This window comes from Myxocyprinus asiaticus, chromosome 5 (assembly GCF_019703515.2).
Source record: "Myxocyprinus asiaticus isolate MX2 ecotype Aquarium Trade chromosome 5, UBuf_Myxa_2, whole genome shotgun sequence".
Taxonomy (NCBI): Eukaryota; Metazoa; Chordata; class Actinopteri; order Cypriniformes; family Catostomidae; genus Myxocyprinus; species Myxocyprinus asiaticus.
In genome coordinates, this window is record NC_059348.1 from 29769523 (window position 1) to 29790606 (window position 21084).

The 21084-nt window shown below is 36.7% G+C and overlaps 2 protein-coding genes across 4 annotated transcripts; both read left to right on the top strand.

The window, feature by feature from the left end:
• The first annotated feature begins 36 nt into the window (after nucleotides 1–36).
• LOC127440468 (probable serine/threonine-protein kinase kinX) lies at nucleotides 37–21021 on the top strand. 3 transcript variants are annotated; one of them, XM_051697052.1, is made up of 10 exons: nucleotides 37–170; nucleotides 4553–4708; nucleotides 5820–5864; nucleotides 6689–6757; nucleotides 11710–11781; nucleotides 12619–12681; nucleotides 14507–15391; nucleotides 18462–18503; nucleotides 19261–19305; nucleotides 19394–21021. In XM_051697052.1, the coding sequence occupies exons 1-10, from the start codon at nucleotides 131–133 to the stop codon at nucleotides 19399–19401; spliced, it is 1425 nt and encodes a 474-aa protein (XP_051553012.1). In that variant the 5' UTR covers nucleotides 37–130; the 3' UTR covers nucleotides 19402–21021. The 3 variants fall into 3 exon arrangements, with proteins under 3 accessions (XP_051553012.1, XP_051553011.1, XP_051553014.1); XM_051697051.1 differs by lacking the exon at nucleotides 37–170 and adding an exon at nucleotides 3505–3668; XM_051697054.1 differs by lacking the exons at nucleotides 37–170; nucleotides 5820–5864 and adding an exon at nucleotides 3505–3668.
• On the top strand, nucleotides 9800–11308 carry LOC127440489 (uncharacterized). The gene has a single exon (XM_051697109.1). It carries the CDS (start codon nucleotides 10422–10424, stop codon nucleotides 10794–10796), a length of 375 nt encoding a protein of 124 aa, XP_051553069.1. The 5' UTR covers nucleotides 9800–10421; the 3' UTR covers nucleotides 10797–11308.
• Nucleotides 21022–21084: the final 63 nt, after the last annotated feature.

Below are 21084 nucleotides of genomic sequence, written 5' to 3' on the forward strand. Positions count from 1 at the left end.
AAGGGGACGGGTTGCTATGGGCTTCAGTGTATGAATGTTGAGGGATTTGATTTTTTGCAGGGCACCAGAATTGAGACTGGAATTTACAGTCAGTTCAGCTTTTACAGAACACGAAGAACTAACCATTGCAATGGCTCAGAAGAAAAATGCAAAGGGGAACATCAAAAAAGGTTTGTATATTTACATATTTTCGTCAATAATACGCACAGTCTTCTTGCAGAAGGCCTGAAAGTTAATCGGGCGGCTAGATTGATTTTTGTTGATTTTTCTCATTCTAAATGCTTGGTTGTGGTTATCAACAACAATGAGACATTAACTTGATGGCAAAACTGGCTCGTGGAACAAATAATTAATAACAATATCCCTAGTGCAGTATGTCGACTAAAGCCGTGAATGATATATAAACTACCTTAGGTGCGTTACATTGTAACCGTGCATATTTCTTTAATCGTCGACATATTCTGAGCGAACAACGTGTCACTTTCAGCAGTCCGAGGTATATTGGCTTGTTTACTTGGAAATAAGAAAGGGTGCAGAGCTTCTGTATGCTCTTGCACAAGCCCAACTGGGCCTAGTTTATTTGACTGTTTTTGTTTAATTTAGAAAGCAACTAGTTATTGACCTATATTTCTAGACTCACGTTTGCTCATTGCTGGAGTCAGAGTTGTCCCAGTGCTCACGTGTCAAATATTGGGAGAGCGTGGGAGGGGTTACACGTGGCTTCTAGGGTCTCGAGTCAAATCCCATACCCCAACAGACTCCGTAATTAAAAATTAAGCTTTACTGTATTCCTCCAATCATCCTGGTTATCAACGTCCGTTTGTTGGGGTTAGCTATTATTATTGATTTTCGTAACTGCGTGGTTATGTAAGAGTAGTCAAAGTGTCTTGTCAGACTTGATTTAAAGGTATGTGTTTTATACCTGAATGAACCTGTGAAATTACGACACATGTCTCTAGTTTTACCTTCTAGTCTGACTTTGGGTGTAGATGTTGCCTCAAACTTGTGAAGTGAAGCACGCCAACTAGGATCGACAGAAATCTGCTCCTCATCTTTCCGAATTACAGTTCTTCTCAGTCGCTATAAATTTTTTTTTTTTTTTTTTAAATGGAATTATCCGTGTTCTTGATGTCATTTTTAAGTACTGTTTCGCAACCTCCACATGTGGAGAGCATTCCAGTTGGTCTGTCATCAAACATCTTGAGGATCACATATTATGGAACACTTCCCCCCCTCCCAATGATAAATATCTAGAGCCACGTGAAGGCTCTGAAAATTATTTTCGTAATTAGTGCCACTGTCCTTAAATTGTTGGTTCCGCAAGCATTCAATCATTTTTTTTTCTCCATTAAAAAGTTTGACTTCTAAAGGAATTAATTGCATTTCTGAAACATGTATATAAAATCATAAGCACTCACCTGAGATGAAGACTCTTTTCAGATCAGTAACCTTATAAAAGCTGTTTTATTTTATATGGTGAAGGTCTCATGGGGGCCATATACTACTAGCTTAATTTTAGTAACCTCTCTGTCATTGGACATTTATACTCATGGATTAAATTTATCCTGGTTGACTGTGAATGGTCAGTTTCTACAATGGCATTGTTAACTAAAAACTATTGCGTTCGAATGATGCTGCATCCACACTACTAGGTGTCAGTGTAAGTCCAAGATGACAAACAAAAAAATTACTGAGTGCACCTTTAATGCCTTGCAAACTGTTCATAGAGGAGTGCAATGCTGCCTTTTATTAAATTGTTGGAATTACTCCTTCAGGGATCTTTTCAGCTGCACAGGATAATTTGCAGAGTGCCAAAGAAATGGTAAAGAAACCTGTCATGGTGCGTTTGTTTATTTGTTTGTTTTTCTAAAGCATCTCTCAATTAATTGAATCAATCAAATAACCTTGCATGTGTGTTTTTTTTTTTTTTTTTTTTTTTTGTTGTTTTTTTTTCCAGGGCATTTCATATGTTGCAGTTCTCTGTCGTGTGTGCTTTTTTAGTATTTTTCTATTTTTTTTATTTACCGTTGGTTAATTCAGTCAGTGAAGCAAATCGGTATGCATCGCTCAGAGACTGGAATGAATGTTCACTTTTCTGTTTCATGCAAAGTTTGAAGGTGTGCATTTTTAACATAAGTCAAAGTAACACTGTTATTCTTTTGGGTGGCAATAATGTTTACATATAACTCTGTAGAGTGTGTTTAAAAAAAAAAAAAAAAAAAAAAAAGACTTCTAATTGATTTTTCATCTGCTTCAAGATTCCATATGGGGGTGTTTGTTGATAATGTCACATGAGGGGTTAAGGGTCGGGGTATGCTCCTGTGACCAGGCAGGAACTGCTTTTTACTCAGAATGTGAAGCAGTGAGGTGTGTGTATGTATGACTGAAGAAGAGAGCATATTTCAAATCAGACATTCCAGTAGATTGATATGTAAACTTAACAATGAACATTGTTTATTACCCACAAATGCACAGCAACTTCAAAGGCAGTGCATGAGTTACAAAAAGTGTTTGAAGCACAGTTTTTCATAGCAGATTTGTTAAACAAATGGTGGAGGGGAAGATGTTAATAAGGGCACAATGGCTGCCATTTGACTCTCTGTGAATTTAAAGATGAGTCGATCATATGTGACTTAGAGGTGTGTCTTTTGTAAACATTGCTCAAATAGCATGCAGCGTTGACCTGGCTGAAATATTTAAATGCTCTATAAATGTATGTCTTACTGGGGATTGCGGGTTGTTTGGTATCATTGAGTATATAGAAATGTTCTCATCTTTGTTTCTTGTTGTGTGCTCACAGGGCTATTTTAAGTACATTATTTAACAGTTTGTTTGACAGGTTTTTCAAATTCTTTTTTGGTTCCTGCTACATGGCTGAATGTTTTTGTCAAGTCCAAGCTGAAGCCCCTGCTAACATGTTTATTGTTTCAACAAGAAACTAGTGAGACCTGTCCTTGTATGGGAAATAAATAGCTCAATGGCAGTGAGAGTCACTGAGTTTGCCAAGACTGACATGCTCCTCCAGGCTGGAGGCTGAAAAATGCTTTTTAAAGTTTGATTAGCTTGCAGTTAAAACGTATACATAGGCCTCTGTTTTTCCAAACTGTACTGTATGACTTTCTTCCACTGAACTCAAAAGAAGATGTGAGGCAGAATGTTAGGGACTGATAGCCTCAGTCACCATTCACTTGCATTGGATGGAAAAAGGGTGCAATAAAATTGACAGAGGCTAACATTCTTCTGAACATCTCCTTCTGTGTTCCATGGAAGAGAAAAATACATACGGGTTTGAATCAATGTAAATGACGTAAGAATTGTTTTGGGTTGAGCTGACCTTTTTAAGTGAAATAATTTTTGTGACCAATGAGCTTTTCAGCTTTCATGTGTGGCTAAGAAGAGCAGGATGGAGTGGGGTTTGCCCCTACCCTTTCATATGAGTGCTCGAGATTTTCTGGCTTTCAAGCAGACAGTTCTAAAAATAATCCATTTGCTGGTTAAGTTCCATCTTAAGTTCCGGCTCAATTCACCAGGAACACAAAGGCAGGAGACCTGCTTTTGTACAGGGGTTTAGGGTAGGATTGGGGTGAAAGACGCTCTCTTGTTTCCCACTTGATCTGGAGGGATGGGAGAGCCGAAGGCAGAGGTCAAGGTGGTGACTGAAGAAACTGGTATTATATTTGTGTGCTTTGAAATAATGTTTATGACTAGTAGAGATGACATTTAATGAACAGTTCAGGGTATGATATAAAACTGTAACATTTGAAATTCCATTATGTTGTTTTCACTGGATATATATTTGGTTTAATCATTTTGTAATTGTAAGAGACAGCAGCCACGATTTAAAGTTATATTCTAAATGACAAAAGTGCATTAAATGTTTAGTTTATATGTTTTCCTGTCAAATAAGTTCACATGAAATCTGTACAAAATGTAAAGAAGAATTTCTTTGCCTTAATGCTTGGAGTGTTGTAATTACCGTTTATATATCTTTAACAGTTACATTTGCACAGTTTGTTGTGTGAGTGTGTGCATGAAGTCGTTTGTGTGGTTTGACCTAGGAGAATGTAGCTAACAAAACACCTGTTCATTCTTCCTTCTAGAGCTCTACATGCAAATTTATTTATACCATGGTTCCATGAGGAGTGTCAGCAGCCCTCAGAATAACTCTGAGCCTTGGCGTTTTGTCACCTTGTGAATACTATAGATGTGTTTTGAGATTTAAACATCTTTAAAGAAATCTTTCGTGTGAGAGAATATGATATGGTTTGGATTTTATCCATGCCTAGAAATTAGTAATTGGTTTGTCTAGTTTCTCAGCTTCAAAGCTGTAAATATTAACAACATTAACAATCAGCTATGGTGGCCTTAAGAAAAAGTATCACGCAGTGATACTAAAAGACTAATCCTGCTTTAAAGACATAGCTTTATTATGAGCATGTATTCCTCATTGATCCATGAACAGGGTTTTGACTTGATTGTTTTAAATGACAGTCAGTGTTTGTTTTTGTAGTACTACTTTACTGGCATAATCTTATTCTTTATTGTTCTTCAGATGCTAAGCCGCAACAGGCGAATAAGAATGGGAGAAAAGCAGAGGCTGCGGGAGGAAACTCCTTCTTCACCTGGTTCATGGTGCTGGCTCTCCTGGGTGTCTGGACCTCTGTAGCTGTGGTGTATTTTGACCTTGTTGACTATCAAGGTGTAATTGGTGAGTCAGTCATCTATATATTGCATTTTGCATCCTCTTTAGCAGATTTGATGTATATCTTCAGTAGGGGTGAGCAATATACCAGTAGACATGATAAACCTGTAGAAATTTGGCAACCGGTATACATTTTGGATTATCGTCTTTATCACGGTTACGCAAAACCGCCACCACGCGGCAAGAAATGTGCACCTAATTCTATTCACGTAACACGTACGTGGTACACATTCTGTCTGAGAAATTGAGGAGGAAGGCAGAGCAGCTTTACGTGAGACTGAGAGAATTGACGAAACTGGGTTTTTCAGGTACTGACAATTTTTCGGTGTGCGTCAAAGCGAAATTTCGGGCTGCCAAAGCAAATTCAATGACATTAATCCCATGTTCTGAATATATGCTTCTCATCAGACACACGCAGCTGTTTCACATGACTTTTGCATGCGCTATCTCTGAAGCATGAAAGTGTGCATGAGTCCAGCAGGCTTCCAGATTGGGCTCCACACACTCTTGCGCTAAACCCGGTTTCTCTCTATCGCGGCACAAACTTCAGAACTTGCATGACCTATTTGAATTCTACTGAGTTTTGAGTTTTTTACCTTAATAAAATTAAGTTTGAATAATGTTAGATATTAGAAAACAAACCGGCTTTGCTTTTAGGTATTCAAATATTGTTTACAGAGATGACTTAAACCATTAAGAGCCTAATGAAGTGTGTTTTTTAAATAATACTAGTCAACAACATCAGACTGAAATGTGAAATGTAGCCTTGTGGTAAGGTTGATTACCACATTTTGAATACCACCAATTGTTTTTTTTTTTTAACTCTGACTACATTTGTCAAGTTCCAAATAAAGAGATAATTATATAAGAGGAAGAAGTTTTTATTTATAAAGTGTTTAATTCAATGACTGGATTTGTCAAAAAAAGGCATTACAATATGGTTATTTTTTTATATAAACCAATTTTTTATTTATTTATTTATTTTAAAATGCAACTATATCGTGATATAAGATTTTGGTCATATCGCCCACCCCTAATCTTCAGTATGGTAATTTTTTATTTATATGCTCCCTTTATTTATAATTCTTTTAATATCTGGCCTTAATTTTGCATGCAGCCAAAGCAAAGGACTTGCGCTGTAATCTTTCAGAGGTATTACAAGGTATGAAATCTAAACCAATGATTAGGATCACCATCATAAACCTCATTTCATTGACAACCCATCATCCTCAATTATAAAATAAGTGAATGTGCCATTTCATTTTAGTTCTGTTTTTAGTATCCTCGTTCATACTTCAATTACAGTATCGTAAGGTGCATAACATCTAACATCCAATACATTTTGAGGCATTGAGATCATAGAATCTATATGTACATAAAATAACAGCATAAAGGATAAAATCTGCCCTAAATGCATTGTGTGAATGATGAAACAATAATAAGCACAACTTGTAACACTTATAGATTAAAAGGTTTTATATATTTACAAAAACCATTATTAATAGTTGTTGCACAACATTATGTAATGCTTCACAGATCAGTAGTTCATGTACATTCATTGATGAATATATGGAGAAAAAATACAAATGAAACAATTATAAGTATTGAATGTAATGATCATGTCAAACATTAAATAATGTTATGTAATGTCCTAACAAGGGCGTAGATTTGTCTTGAAAATTGGGGGGGGGGGAATTGCAGCATGAAGCATTTTAAATGTTTCATTTGATTATGGTATAAATATTTTGTGGGTGTGTCCTAATGAAAGGGCACGCCCCTGTGTCTTAATGAAAGTTAATACTAATTGTCACCTTAAGAAAGCACCAATTACTGTACTTGGAAAAGTTTAAGAGGATTCCACATCTTAAGGTACCCCAAGAAACATGTACTATTTGGCATAAGAAAAAGAAATGTGCTTATGGCATTTTAGATTGTTCACCAACTTGGTTAACAACTGACTTAATTGGGTTCAAATTACTTTACTAGGTAAACTTGTATCCTATGACGCTGATGGTGATGGAGACTTTGATGTGGAAGACGCTAAAGTACTACTAGGCAAGTGCACTGATTTGAAATAAATTGTTACCATGTTTTGCATGACTGACTTTGGTTCACTTTTGTGCAATTTCAAATTAAATCAGACCAATGCACGTGCATGACACTTTCATGTTTTTGAAATCATAGTTTTTAGTTGAAACACACCATTTTGGAGAAGAAGAGATGACAGATTATCTTGCATGTGAATTAGATCAACTTGCCATATGCAATATTAAAATAAAAACATGACAACATGATGTCACAAGGAGAGAAAAGAGAGATTTATTTTCTCATGTTACAGGCAGTTTAATTGTTTTAACAAATAAGTTACGTAAGCTGTACATTCATCAAAAACCGCTCCATTGGGATTTCCCATGCATGGCCCGTGTCTGTCATTTTCCATACCCCAGCTTATACTTAAAGCATCTTTACCCTCTTTATAGCACTGAGTCCTTATCTACTAAACCTTGCCAACCACTTCTACCCTTTCTCTATTTTCTTGTTCTTTCACTGTTCTTTCTTTCCCTCTGTCTCTTTTTCCTTATCACGTTGGCGTAGGGCTGACCAAAGATGGCAACAAAGAAAACTCAGACTCCCTTGAGGAAGTCCTCGATATTTTAGTAGAAGAGGGAAATGATTGGTTCCAAAGTTTCTTCACCTTCCTTTATGATGTTATGAGTCCCTTTGAAACACTAGAGGATGAAGAAACTGAGGCAGCAGTGGAGGACGTTGCTGGCGCATCACAGACTGAAGGGGTTCAGGGCCAAAAGACATGCGTTATTTTAGGTCTTCAAAATCAGTAGTCATGTTTTCTACTGCGATCGTGACAGAAGCACTTTATTAGAGGAGGACTTGCTCCCTAGAAGACTTGATTCTGTTCTAAACACTTGAAGAAATATTTTGTTGGGAACATCACCAACAGTCATTTGAGGATCTATGAACACTTTTGCGAAGATGATGTCATTATGAACATTTACACCTTTTGTTAATATTGAACTTATGTAGTTCATGCTTTGTTGCGGCTCTTTTGCAACAACTATTTCCTTCTACTAATATACTATTTAGCTTTTATATATATGACCTTGGCTGAACTTACAGCACTAATGTAACCTACCACCCTTACTGCATGTCTCAGTTCTGTTATATCATAATCAATATAGTAGATATGTGTTTCTCCTTGAGTCTTCACATGTGACATCTTATGCTTTGTTTATAGTCTTATCATTTTCTGTCTTTGTGCTATGAACAGTTAATTTATTTTGAGCTATTTTCATAACTAGCAGTAATTGCTTTTTTGGGTCATTTGTATCCTTGGCAATTAAGTGGAGATATCTTTGTTTTGTATTTTTTTTTTTTTTTTTTTACAGTGTTGGTATCTCTAAGCACAGAATAGGTAGTTTGACATAACATTGTCAGTTATTACGTTTTTGTGTTTCTTTGTGCTCATGGAACTTATCAATATTGTTAATTTCTTTGAGGAAGGAGAGCGGCACCTCGCATAAGTATGAAAAGGCTATATCCCACCAAAGTGCTAGCTTCCTAAGCCTGATTTTTGTTAACTATAGTCTCAACAGACTTGAATCTAACCAAAATATTACATATAGCGTTATTTAAGGAACTTCAATAGTTGTTCCAGGCAAAAACTTGTTAATGGTCCTATTTAGGAGTCTTCTCCTGAACGCCAGAGTTTTGGAACCGTCAACAATTTGTTCCTACCTGCCAACCTAAAGAACCAAAAATTGTGTGCCTACCAAATGTAATGTAGAGTTTATATATGGACTCTTTATTACCAAGTGGTATTTGAGAGGGTTAGAAACGTTAATAACTGAAATACAGCATTTCCTACGCACACATCAGAATTTATATATATATATTAAAAAAGTGTGCTTCATTACAGTCTGACATGATGATGATGATAATGGGCACTGTTGCTTCTCAACAATCACTACATGAAATTAATTCATTTAAACAACATAAGATATCAGAATAATCCTGTTATGTATTTGTTTCTGGAAAATTCTTTGAGTTCTGTTAGGGTAATTAATGTGTTAACTCATTTAAATTAATTTGTCTTAAAATAAATAAAAAAAATTAGAAGGTTCAGTATTTTCCTATTTATGTTAAGCTTGAAGGATATCCTTAGTTTGGCTATTTATTCTCAATTAACAACTCCTTCAAGTACAGTTTTGGTGTTTTACTGGAAAATCAGAAATTCAGGTCATTTGTCACAGTGTGACAAATTAGTGTCATTTGGCCTTTTGGTTTTATTTATAAGATACTTTGTCCTTGAATGTTGCAGAAATCCCCAGTGCTGTTAGTTAATAAATGTTTGGTTTGCAGATAGTGTTAAGGAGCATTGTGTTTGTTTGTTTTACTTTGAATCAACTGAATGATGTTAGATGTGGATGAATGGACTGTGCACTCTTTGCCATCATTAGTGTCTATGTATGCAGAAGATAACAATTGTAGGGATTATGTGATACCAGGGATTACAAACAAAATGTTTTTCATTTAAAATGACAGCGTTAATTCAATAATTCAGTGAAGACTTGGAAACAACTGAGAAATGCACTTTTTACCTCTAATAATGTTTTCCTTATATCTGGATTAGCTGTGCATGTATTTTTAGTAATACGTAGTTGTTAAAAAAGTCTTCATTCGCAGAATGCAACATCCACAACGGGCAAGTAGGCAAAGAAATGTGATGCAGCAGTTTCCTTCAGGATTAAAGCAAGTTTAATTTTTTTGGGCAACATGAAGTGGTGCAGTTCCAAAAAGTTACTGTGATAAACCCTTTGGCCTTTAGTTTCATGAAAAAATTACCGTAACGAAATTAACCGGTTACTAGAATAAAAAAATAAATAAAAAATTTTTTTTCACTCTGGAACAGTTGAAAATCACTTTTTCGCGATTATAGTTAGGTTTGGCAAACAAATCATTTGTTTTCGTTTCATGAACAGTTTTTAGTCCCTGCGTGATATACATCTGCTTTGAGTAGCAATCACTGACTGACTTAAACTTTTTGTTTGTTTTTTTTTCATTTATGCCAGATGCAAAGAAAGATGTTTTCCAGAAAAAAGGTATATTGCACACTTGATATAAGTGCATGGAGCAGACTTGCCCCTATTGTGGTTGGGGATTTTAATATGGTTTTTCGAAGTACTAGATCAACTTGTTTGCATGATGGAGCTGACATCAAAATGTCAAAGCTACATAATGTTGTTTTTCTGGTTAACCAAAGAGTCTTTATCAGTAAAGTTCTAAAGTCCTCCTGCAGTTGTTACTTACAAACCTGCATGTGTCTTGACATGAAGAACTACATGCACATATAGTTCTTCAATCTAAGTCTTTTGATAATACTAGGTAACCTTGTACTCGGCATAAACCTATAAATCCTAAATCCCATCATCTTCCAATGTAATCTATGGAGGATGTCTCAGTACTAATGCTCTGAATTTTGAATCCTGTTTACTTACCAATCCCCAACCATTGCAACTAATTGCATTGTAGTTTGAGGTGTGTGTAGGTATTGTAGTTTAGTCACAACGATTATGTCATCAAACAAAGTTCTCACTCCCCAGAGCTTTCCCACGCCAAAGATGTTGGGTTGAAGCTAAGGGAAGCTCTGAAGCAGCAGCTCACCATTATCCATGAGAAAGTGGAGGCCAGGAAGATAGCTAAAATGGCACTGGCCGAGGTGAGAAGCATCCTAGCCAAAGAGGAGGAAGAGAGGACCTTGAACCGAATAAGGGAGGAGTCTGAAGCCAAGGCTTGGGAGAGGGCTGAGGTGCGGCTGAAGGAAGAAGGAGAGAGAATAGAGAAGGAGGATGTGGAAAAGGCCATGGAAAGGATTAGAAAGCAGAAAGAGGAAAGGGAGAAAATGGCAGAAAGGGAAGAGGCAAAGGTGGCAAAGAAGGTGAAAAAATATGAGGTAAAGGAAAAGCCAGATATGGAAAAGAAATCTCATGATAAGCCTGTTGTTGATGAAGGTAATAAGGTTGAGAGAGATGGAAAAGGCAAAGAGTCTAATAAGGCTGCAGCTAAAAGGAAACTGTAATGCATCTTATAAAAATGGCACACTGGTTGGTAAAAGTTTATACCAATGAAGAATGTCAGATCATTTTTCCTTTAAATTGTGTTAACCTGTGGCTGAACTGGATCTCAGTCCATTATGAGGATACTTCGGAAGACCGCCCCTTAAAGGCATGAGGCAAAGAAATACCTTTTGTCTCAATGAGAGACTCCATAATCAACAATGCTAATCATTATGTTTAGTTGTCTAATGCTCAGAGTGGCAGGCAGCAAAATGTTGAAGTATTTGATTGGTAAAAGCCAAAACAAGGTGCTAGATTTTGATCATCATGCAGAAATTCCATTATTTCTCTTAAAAATGTTTTTTCTTTTTTGTTTGAGGGTAGAATCTTGGTTTACTCTTATGAAATTCTAGCTATAGTGTGATGTTTCAACACTGATAATTTTCTGCTGTTGTTCATGCACAACAAATAAAATAGGTTGTTACTTTATGATGAGGGAGAAGCGTATGTTGTCAATAAACATTGTGAATCCCCTGATTTGGTTTTCCAGTGCCTTTTTTGAGTGTTTTTCTTTTCAGTTTAATAGTTGCACAGTATTAGTTGTTATATTATGCTCAAACATGTCATTTTTTTTTTTTTTTTTTAAACAATAATGCTAATCTTTTCTCTAAAAAATATCTAGAAACTCTTCTCTTATGTAAGTAATCACTCATCCTCCTCCTCTTCCTCTTGGTCTGTTTCAACTCTCAAACACATACCTGTCTGTCTGTAAGATAAAGCACAGAAAAAAGTAAACCAAAAGTTGTCAGCAGTTTTGTTTTGGAAGCATAGATGTTATTCTGTGAATAAGATGCACTTCAAAAGAGCCATGTGCTTGTTTTGTGTGACTATTCTACACATGCCTCATGTATGTACATCCACATGTAAAACCCTCAGGACTGAAAGATAAGCCCACCATTGTGACCAGTGAATCAGTTGAGGAGGGCCCCGCTGAACCTGTGGAAGAAGGTAAAGTTTTGTCACATAGTATTACACAGTAAACGAGAGGGTGCTGTAAACATTTATTTAAAAGAAACCGAAACTTATTTGTATGCATCAATAAATTGACTTAGATTTAATAATAGGGATGCTAATACTTTCAGATTCTTGTATTTCAGTCTTGTCATTATTTTCTTGTTTTTTGTTGTCTTTGTTTTTTTTAAATAATAAACCTAAACAAACAAATAAAATAATCACGACTATAATCAATATTGCAGTATAAAATGCACAAAATAAGAGCTCTATCTATTGTGCTTTGTAAAATCTTGATAATGTAGTCATGTATGAGGAGCCCTTCTAACTTCCCATGTCATTGATACAAGCATTAATTCATTTGTTTGACTTGGGTAAAGAATAAGACTTATCTTCCAGATCGTTAAACATTAACACTTTATCCATAAGACACCTGTGCTTTATGTAGGATTTACACTGATAGACACAAATGAGTAAAGGGAACATGAGCAGTTTGTACCTGCAAGACCGCAATGATAAGCTGGTCTTGCCACATACCACCAAATTCTTGTGTAAACCTGACATAAAGGTCTTCCGTATTGAACTGCAAGAAACGGCAAACATGTAAGCCTAACTCTGAAGCATGATTATACAAGCATTTTTTTAACAATTAAACAAAGACCCTCGATCCATAAGTACAATCATTGTTTTCCTTTCAACAAAGACAAGTTTAATAGTCAACTAAGCATTGCAGGCATAGAGGAAATATTATTAATCCGAGCATTGAATGGCTAATCTGGTAAAGGGCTGAAGAATATTTTGGTGTTTATATTTCTTTTTTTGTTTCTTCATCAGAGCCTGTTGTTGAGGAAGAGATCAAAGCCACTAAAGTTGAGAAAGCAGCTCAGCCACCACCAGGTATAGATTTTGTGAGAGATTTTTGAAATTACAATTTGTAGTTGTTGCAACTTTTTGACTCTCAGAAGTAATGCTGTTCTATGCAATTCTTTAAAAAAAATTTTTATGATAACAAAACTTTGATTTTAATCCTAAAGTACTGGTAGGTGTCTTGCTGCAGTGATTATTGATTGGTTCTTGTTAAAAAAAAAAAAAAAAATTGTATAACTAGACCTAAACGGAGTCTGCGTCATCTGTATCATTCACAAATGTCTACCTGGATCGGTATCTGCTCCTATACTGATGTTTTTAAACGGATCGGGTATCGGTCCGATGAGCCCGATCTAAATCCGATACTGTGTGTTAGTCATGTTCGTTACTGTCAAGCTCAAAAAATGACAAAAGAACCATTAAAACACAATTAAAGCAGTTCATATGACTCGTGCATTTTATTCAAAGACACTTGAAGACGTGCAATAGCTCTGTGAATCACAAAAGGCTGTGTTTAATAAATAAATATATAAAATGCATGCGCAGCTCCAGTGCGTTATTGAATGGAGCTGCTCTGTTTACACACACACACCCTTGGCTATTTTTAGCCTTCACGCTGTGCGCAATATTTGAGCAATACTCACGAACAACATCTCAGATGTAGATGCTCAATAGCTCGGTTCACTTATAATATGCATTTAGAACGGCACTGGAGGTGCTTTTTTTTTTAAAAAAAAATTTTTTTAAACCAGAATTTGAATAAGAAGTGAAAGAAACTACTGTGAACTTGCCTACAAACAGACACACACAGGACTTCCTGGAGAGTTCAGAATGTCAAAATAAAAGCGTGAGTGTTTAAAAGTTAAAGGTGTCATGGAGAGACTCACTGAGGCAGAGATATGTACTCAGTAGCAGGGTTTATTGAACAGATGATTAAAACAGTGATGCAAACATTGTGAGTAAATCCAGTTGAGCAGAGTGGCAAACAGCATGTGAGTAATATCCAGACAGGGTATAGACATGATGAACAGATAACTTGCAACAGTCTTATGATACTTGCAGGCAATAATGAGACACAGGTATGTTTGACATAGTAGAAAAGTCTGGAGTCTCAGAGATACTATCGATGAGAACAGACAAAGAGTGTGTGTGAAAGCGGGGTATATATGCAGTCCTTGATTAGCCACTAATGATATGCAGGTGGTGTAATCAGAACTCGGGGAGAGTGAGTTCTGATGGCAGTGAGGAAGAAAGAGATCTGTGACAAAAGGTGCAAGATTGAGATATATTACTATTGTAATATTATTATCATTTGTTTACAAATGATAATATTTTAAGTTGAATGGGTTCCAAAAAATAACTGTGTGAATGAAAAGTGAGCTGATATCTTACAACTAAATTGAACAAAAAAGAGATCTGAATCCTTTAAAGTCCAGATACAAGTTGAAAAAAATTGCAAAGCAAAAAAAAAAGGCTTCTTTTGTACTGATGACTTATACTGGAATTACTGTTAATTTTGCTGCTACATTATCCAGTATACTAGTTAACAAAGTTTTTCGTAATAATCTATACATTTATATTGAAATAATGTGTAGTTAGAGTTTTGTGTTTCTTTACTTATTAAAGAGTACACCCAATTAGTTCCACACAATAATGTAAAGAATCAGTTTAGAATATATGCAAAAAACAACACTGGTATCGGATCGGTATCGGCCGATACTGAGATTTCCGATATCTGAATCGGATCGGAAGAGAAAAAGTGGTATCGGTGCATCCCTACTCTCAACTCCATTTAACACATTTTTCTTATACACTATCACCCCCCCCCCCCCCCCCCCGCCCCACACACACACAGAACCAGAGACTGTGGAGGAAGAGCCTTTTGCTGCAGAAGATGAAGTAGCTGAAGAAGAACCAGAGGCTGAAGAGGAGCAAGAAGTTCCGGAGGAAGAGCAAGAAGTTCCGGAGGAAGAGCAAGAAGTTCCGGAGGAAGAGCAAGAAGTTCCGGAGGAAGAGCCTGAGGTTGTGGAGGAAGAGCCTGAGGTTGTGGAGGAAGAGCCTGAGGTTGTGGAGGAAGAGCCTGAGGTTGTGGAGACTTTTCCAGTTGAGGAAGATGCCACGGCAGAGGCTCCTGAAGAGGCTATTGAGGAGATGATAGAAGGGGCTGCACAAGTAGAAGAGGCAATAGAAGAACCAGTTGTGGAATCTGTACCACTTGAAGTGGTAGAGGAGGTTGTTGCAGAGGAAGCTGCGCCAGTGGAAGAAGCCGTAGAGGAAGCTGCGCCAGTGGAAGAAGCCGTAGAGGAAGCTGCACCAGTGGAAGAAGCCGTAGAGGAACTGGCAGAAGAGGCTTCATCAGTGGAGGAAGTAGTGGAGGAGGTTGTACCAGTAGAAGACGTTGTTGAAGAGGCTTCACTAGTGGAAGAAGCTGTAGAGGACGCTGCACCAGTGGAAGAAGAGGAGGATGCCCAAATGGAAGAAACAGTAGAGGAAGCTGTGGAAGAGGCTGAACAAGTAGAGGAAGCAGCTGAGGAGTTAGAACGAGTGGAAAAAGCAGTAGATGATGCAGCACTAATGGAAGAAGCACCTGAAGAGCCAGATGAGGAGTCAGCCCCTGTTGAACAAACGGTAACAGAAGAGGAACTAATAGAGGCAGCTGAGGCTGTTGAGGAGGATGAGGAAGTACAAGACTCCTCAGTGGAGGAACCAGAGCTTGAGGAGGAGAGTATGGAAGAAGAGGGTAAGTTTTCATTAATTCAATCAAATGGAGATCATGCAAAAGGAAAATATGATCCATGGACAAAAAAGGCAGAACGAAGCAATGCCTAAATTGTCTAATGTGTTATTATAATTAAGTGATGCATTAACAGTGCAATAGCATTAATGTGGATGTTCACGTTATCTTTGATCTTGTGTCAGTGACAAGTGTTTACACCTGTTACTAAGATGCGTCTCGGGTGATCCGATCACATGTGGTCAGGTGAGACACATCGCTGTTTACACCTGGTCGCTTAAATGTGACCTGTGACCACTTGTGTTTGGATTTCGAGGGAAGGGTCTCTTTCATGACGACATGCTTCAACTATGTTATGCTAAATACGCTACTTCCTGATGCAGCTGAAATTTATTCCATGCACAAACATTTTGAGCAAAATTTCCTGTTATTTTAGGGAATTTCCTGTATTTACCTGAGCTTCAAACGTCTGTGCTTGTAATCTGTGTCCCTGCGTGTTGATTTCATATACACCATAGATGATCTGTGAAGTTCTCGTGCTTGTGTATGTATCTGTTTTTTTTTAATTTTCTGATCTGCAATTTTTTTCTCTTAAAACGGATAAGCTCGTAACCGGCAAAGTTTAAATTCGTTAACTTGTTTTAGCACAGTGGTTAAATGACAGGGGAGGGGTGGCGCTTTACTGCTGTCTGGGATGCATTTAGGACAGAAAGTGTTTACACCTCAAATGTGATGTGGTCACATGTGATTTTTGACTACCTTCATATGTGGTTTTTGGGATCAGATCAGAAAACGTTTTAGACACTGTATACACCTGTGCTGACCACTTGTGACCAGATCACCAGAAATCCATCTTAATAACAGATGTAAATGGGCTCAGAATGTTTAAATGTGCAGTTGTAATTGAGTTATCTTAGTTTTTGCTCAGAGCTACAGTCGTCATATCTCTGTCCAAAAATACATGGCACAATGAGTGATTGAATATTTGAAGAAAGGATATCAGCGGACGTTTTAGACTTGACCTTTTGTGTAAAGCCTGCTTCTTCTAGGTTTTTGGCGACTTTTTAAAAAGGTTCGTTCCTCATTCCTTGTTTTTTTTGTCCACCCCATGTATTAAAACATTGTTTTTCTCCTTAAGCTGCAGCAACATGAATGCTTTCTTCTTATCTGTCCAAAAATGTACATTCCTAGAGTTTACCATGATACCTCTACCTTGTTAGCATTGCGTTCGACTTTCGAGGTAAATACACATCACGTGTCACCTGTTATCGACAACGTTGACAATAAAAAAAAGTTGTCGACAAAAATTTCCGTTGTGGAATAGTTACGAATATTTTACGTAACATGAGATCACATCAAACTCTAATGATGGTGTGTGGGAGGAGCACTGAAGCTTGAGTACATGATTGAGGAGAGGAAGAAAACACAGCTCACAGTCCAGACTCACACCAAACCTCCCAAACAGCTTCAGGTGATGTAGATTGCAAAGTATGAGGAAATTATACAAAAATGCAAAATAAGTAAATACTCGTTGTGAAATAAAGCGGAGCCGGAGCTCAAGCAAAACTTGCACGTCAGAGCAAATTTAAAGGAAACACCCTGGTGTTATATCTTTAATGTATCCTTTATTAAAGTTCAAAATATAAGGAAGCAGGTCACGTAAATAAGGACAAACTCCGAAACTGACATTTCTCTGTGCGGTCAGCGCCTCTTCTATGAGTCGCGTGAAGTGACCCGATCTAAGGGGTAGAGATTGAAACTGCACCCGTCTGATGTACACTCTGGCGCGGGGACGCACGTCCCTCACGCACGCTTGCTGCAGCTAGATTATAAAGTGATGGCTCGCGACGTATTGAATCATAATATATGTGTGTATCTTATTGTGAAGAAATCGGCGATACGCAGCTCTATTAAGAAGATAACTTTTTTTTGTGTGTGTGTGTGTTAAAGATGGATGAGTTTTTTGATTTGTTGTTTTGGCTTGTTTTTCAATATAAACATCTAAAACTCCTTTAAAACAACATACGTTTACTTTAGGAGCTATACTGCAGAAGAAAAGTGTGTTATATGAGAATGTTGAATATAATATTAAATATTTTAAAATATCTAAAAGTCCTTATAACAAGATACATTTTCCTGAGAAGCAACATGTAAGATATTTAGATTTGCTTTCAGAGAATATATCTTGACTATACACTACTGGTCAAAAGTTTTGAAACACTTGACTGAAATGTTTCTCATGATCTTAAAAATCTTTTGATCTGAAGGTGTATGCTTAAATGTTTGAAATTAGTTTTGTAGACAAAAATATAATTGTGCCACCATATTCATTTTTTTCATTATTAAACTAAAATTTAATAAAAATTGATGACTTGGACCAAATAATAAAGAAAAGCAGCCAATAAGTGCCCAACATAGATGGGAACTCCTTCAATACTGTTTAAAAAGCATCCCAGGGTGATACCTCAAGAAGTTGGTTGAGAAAATGTCAAGAGTACAATTCTAGGCAAAGGGTGACTACTTTGAAGATGCTAAAATATAACACAGTTTTGTTTAGTCACAACATAATTCCCATAGTTATTCCATAGTTTTGATGACTTTACTATTATTCTTAAATTTTATTTAAGTTTAATGAATTTATTAAACTTAAAACTGATTTTTTTTTCCCCCCTTTAATTCAGTGAATGTCATTTAGAGGTATTTTTTTATTGTTAGTAAGCACATTTAATACAACCTTTTAAGTCGGGCACAAGCTGAATAATCAGTTAAGAGCTAATGATTAATCGTTGCAATAATCGCCGAATAGTTGAATAATCGTTAGATTAGTCGATTATCAAAATAATCGCTAGTTGCAGCCCTATTATCTAGGTCTGTTTTTCACAAAAATCACTTCCAGGTTTACATGACATTTTAAAAGACATGATAGTTTTAGTCCCACCTAATTATATTGTCCCAGTCCTCACAGAATCAGAAGGTGTAAACCAGTAAAATTAGGTACTGACTTTTGACCAGTTTCTTTTTTTTTTTTTTTTTTTTACATTTTCTTTGTTGTAAAATTGTCTTTGTCATGTTACAGAGGATGTAGCTGCAGAGGAAGAACAGCTTGAGGACATTGCAGGTTGGTCATTCAATTTTATATTTATAGAAAAGGTCCAGAGCTGGGGTCGGCAACCTATGGCACGCGTGCCAGGAGGGGTAATCACTGGCACGCCGGCAAAGTCGAGAGAGGAGTAGACCATTTTATTCATATTAAATTCTGCACCTACATTCCACTCTACATCTTGATGTAATCCTTCCTCATGATCACGCAGCATGTTTTCATGAGCTGAATGGGAGGCTAAATGAAAAGTTAAAATGTGACAAGACTGCAGTATACCCAACAGACTCATGCAGCGCGTGCAAGCCATTTGAGCATCATGAGCCAGCTTCACTTTCGGTTAATCGTGCGAGTAAACGCGCCCTCTTTGCTTCAGTCAGGCTGCGCGGATGACAGCCTACATTCCGTGTTTAATTTCTTTTTGCTTTCAGAACAACACGTCATGTAATAAGGAAAACACCACTATTAATGCTTGAGATTTCCAACCCAGCATACAGGTACACTGTCCTTTAAACCATGGCCACATTCAAAATTACATTAAAAGAGAAAACATAAACCCAAATTGTGGGGTTCAAAAATCTGAGTCTATTCAAAATATAAATTAAACCTGGAAATAGTTTTAGGCACAGCCATTGACCAGGAAAATAAAAAATGGCACTCCATGTCAAAAAGGTTGCTGACCCCTGATCTAGAGAATGGAGAATACTTTCATCTATAGCAAGTCTGTGATTTATCTGTCTTTTTGTATCTTATTTTTTCTTAATTACTTGTTTAACAGAGGAAATTACCCAGACAGAAGAACAACTTGAAGAAGAGCCTTCAGGTAATCAAAGTTGATTATATTTCTTGTCATAATCGTGATATCCTACAGCAGCTTAAGTGTACTCAGTATCAATCATTTTGTGTTACAGAAACATAAAATATTGGGCAGTGTGTAAGATACAGAGGATCAGCACCACATAGCATTCCACTGGAATTGAGCAGCTGCCAATTTTCACCATGGAGTTAAAAAAAAAAGAGAACACAACTAGTACTTCTCCCCAGTTTTTTTTTTTTTTTTTTTAAATAAGCCTATTTGTTAATTGATAACACAGTCTTTTGTGTGCAAGTACACATTTTTTTAATGTCTTTGTCAACTTTTGTTTGGTTGTTTGACTTTCCCCTTTATTCTTTTCCTCTAATGTAGGTGTGAAGTAGCCATTTTTGAATGATCATGGATGATAGTTTGGTTGTTGTTTCCTATCATGTGTGTACAAAAATTTTCTTGTTGCTTTGTAGCTCAGAGATCTTTACATTTTATTCAGAATTTAATACATAAGTGTCTAAGTCGTCTGTCGGAATAAAACTAACTTTTTGCTTTAATGTGAACGTACTATGCAAAGCTGCACTGATATTTCGCAATGATTTCCCCCTTCCATTTCCAATATTGCATATCAAGGACAAGTTTAGGCTGGCAGGTTAATCAAGATAATTGTTATTTGATGTGTATGTGAATGTTTGCTTGTGCGTGTCTATTTACATGTTCATGTTTAACTTTGTGCGAAACGATCTTTTGAGCCATGTTGTCATGTTATTTCCTCATTTGTATTTTTTAGCTTGCTGTCAACCAATTTAGTACCTCTCTGTTGATACCTTGTCAGTACTTTAACTATTTGTTTTGCTTGATGAGAGCATAGAGCTTGTTTTTGCATTTCATATTTAGGAAAGGATTTTCAAATTCAAATGATGTGTTCTCCCCCATCCAGTCTTTTCTTTGTATTTACACTTTTGCCTTTGTCAGTAAGTTGCGTTCTACCATGTGAACTATTGACTGTGATTCTGCTCTTTGACTTAGATATACAGTGGGCCAAGACCGTGTACAGCACCTGCAGTGGGTTGTGTTTGTCAAATTTCAGTACTTCACAGGCTCATGATTTGATAAGCTCTCTGTTTCAGGCAGACACTCCAGCTGCTGTTCAGTTTGTATATGATGGCCTGTGTGGCAGAAAACCTGAGGTAAATTAAAAAGTGTTGCTTAATGGGAGGTGTCATCTAATGTAAATGCTGCCCACGTAAATAGTGTTTCAAATATGGAGCAACTAAATATTTTATTTTTATATCAAGGGAAAGACTTCTTAGTGCTTTTTGTGGGTCATCAGTCAGCACATGCTAATTAATTTGTCAGATGTCATGCACTGCCTATATGCTGCCCCTTTTAACTGCTATTGACACAAAAAGAAAGGACAGTTTTGTTGGCTACATTCAGAAGGAAACATGAGTAAGGGTATCTTGTCATTAATATCTTATCAAGACAAAATTAGTTTGCATTTACTATTAATGTTCTTGTCATCATTGTTATCATGATTGTTATTATAGCGCAATGTAGCTCTCACCCTTGATAGAGTAAATGGTTAAACATTTTAAACGGGTTTGATCTGTTGAAGGAAACTCAAGTTTGGCACCTGAATTGTTTCACTGTGGATTAATTTTTTTTTTCATTGTAGTGTTATATGTACACTGTGGTTTTGCGGGCCTGCCAGAATAAATGTTGTTTATGTTACAGGGTTTAGGAAATGCTGCAAATTCCTTCAAAATGATGGGTCTCAACTCACAAGTGGCTGCA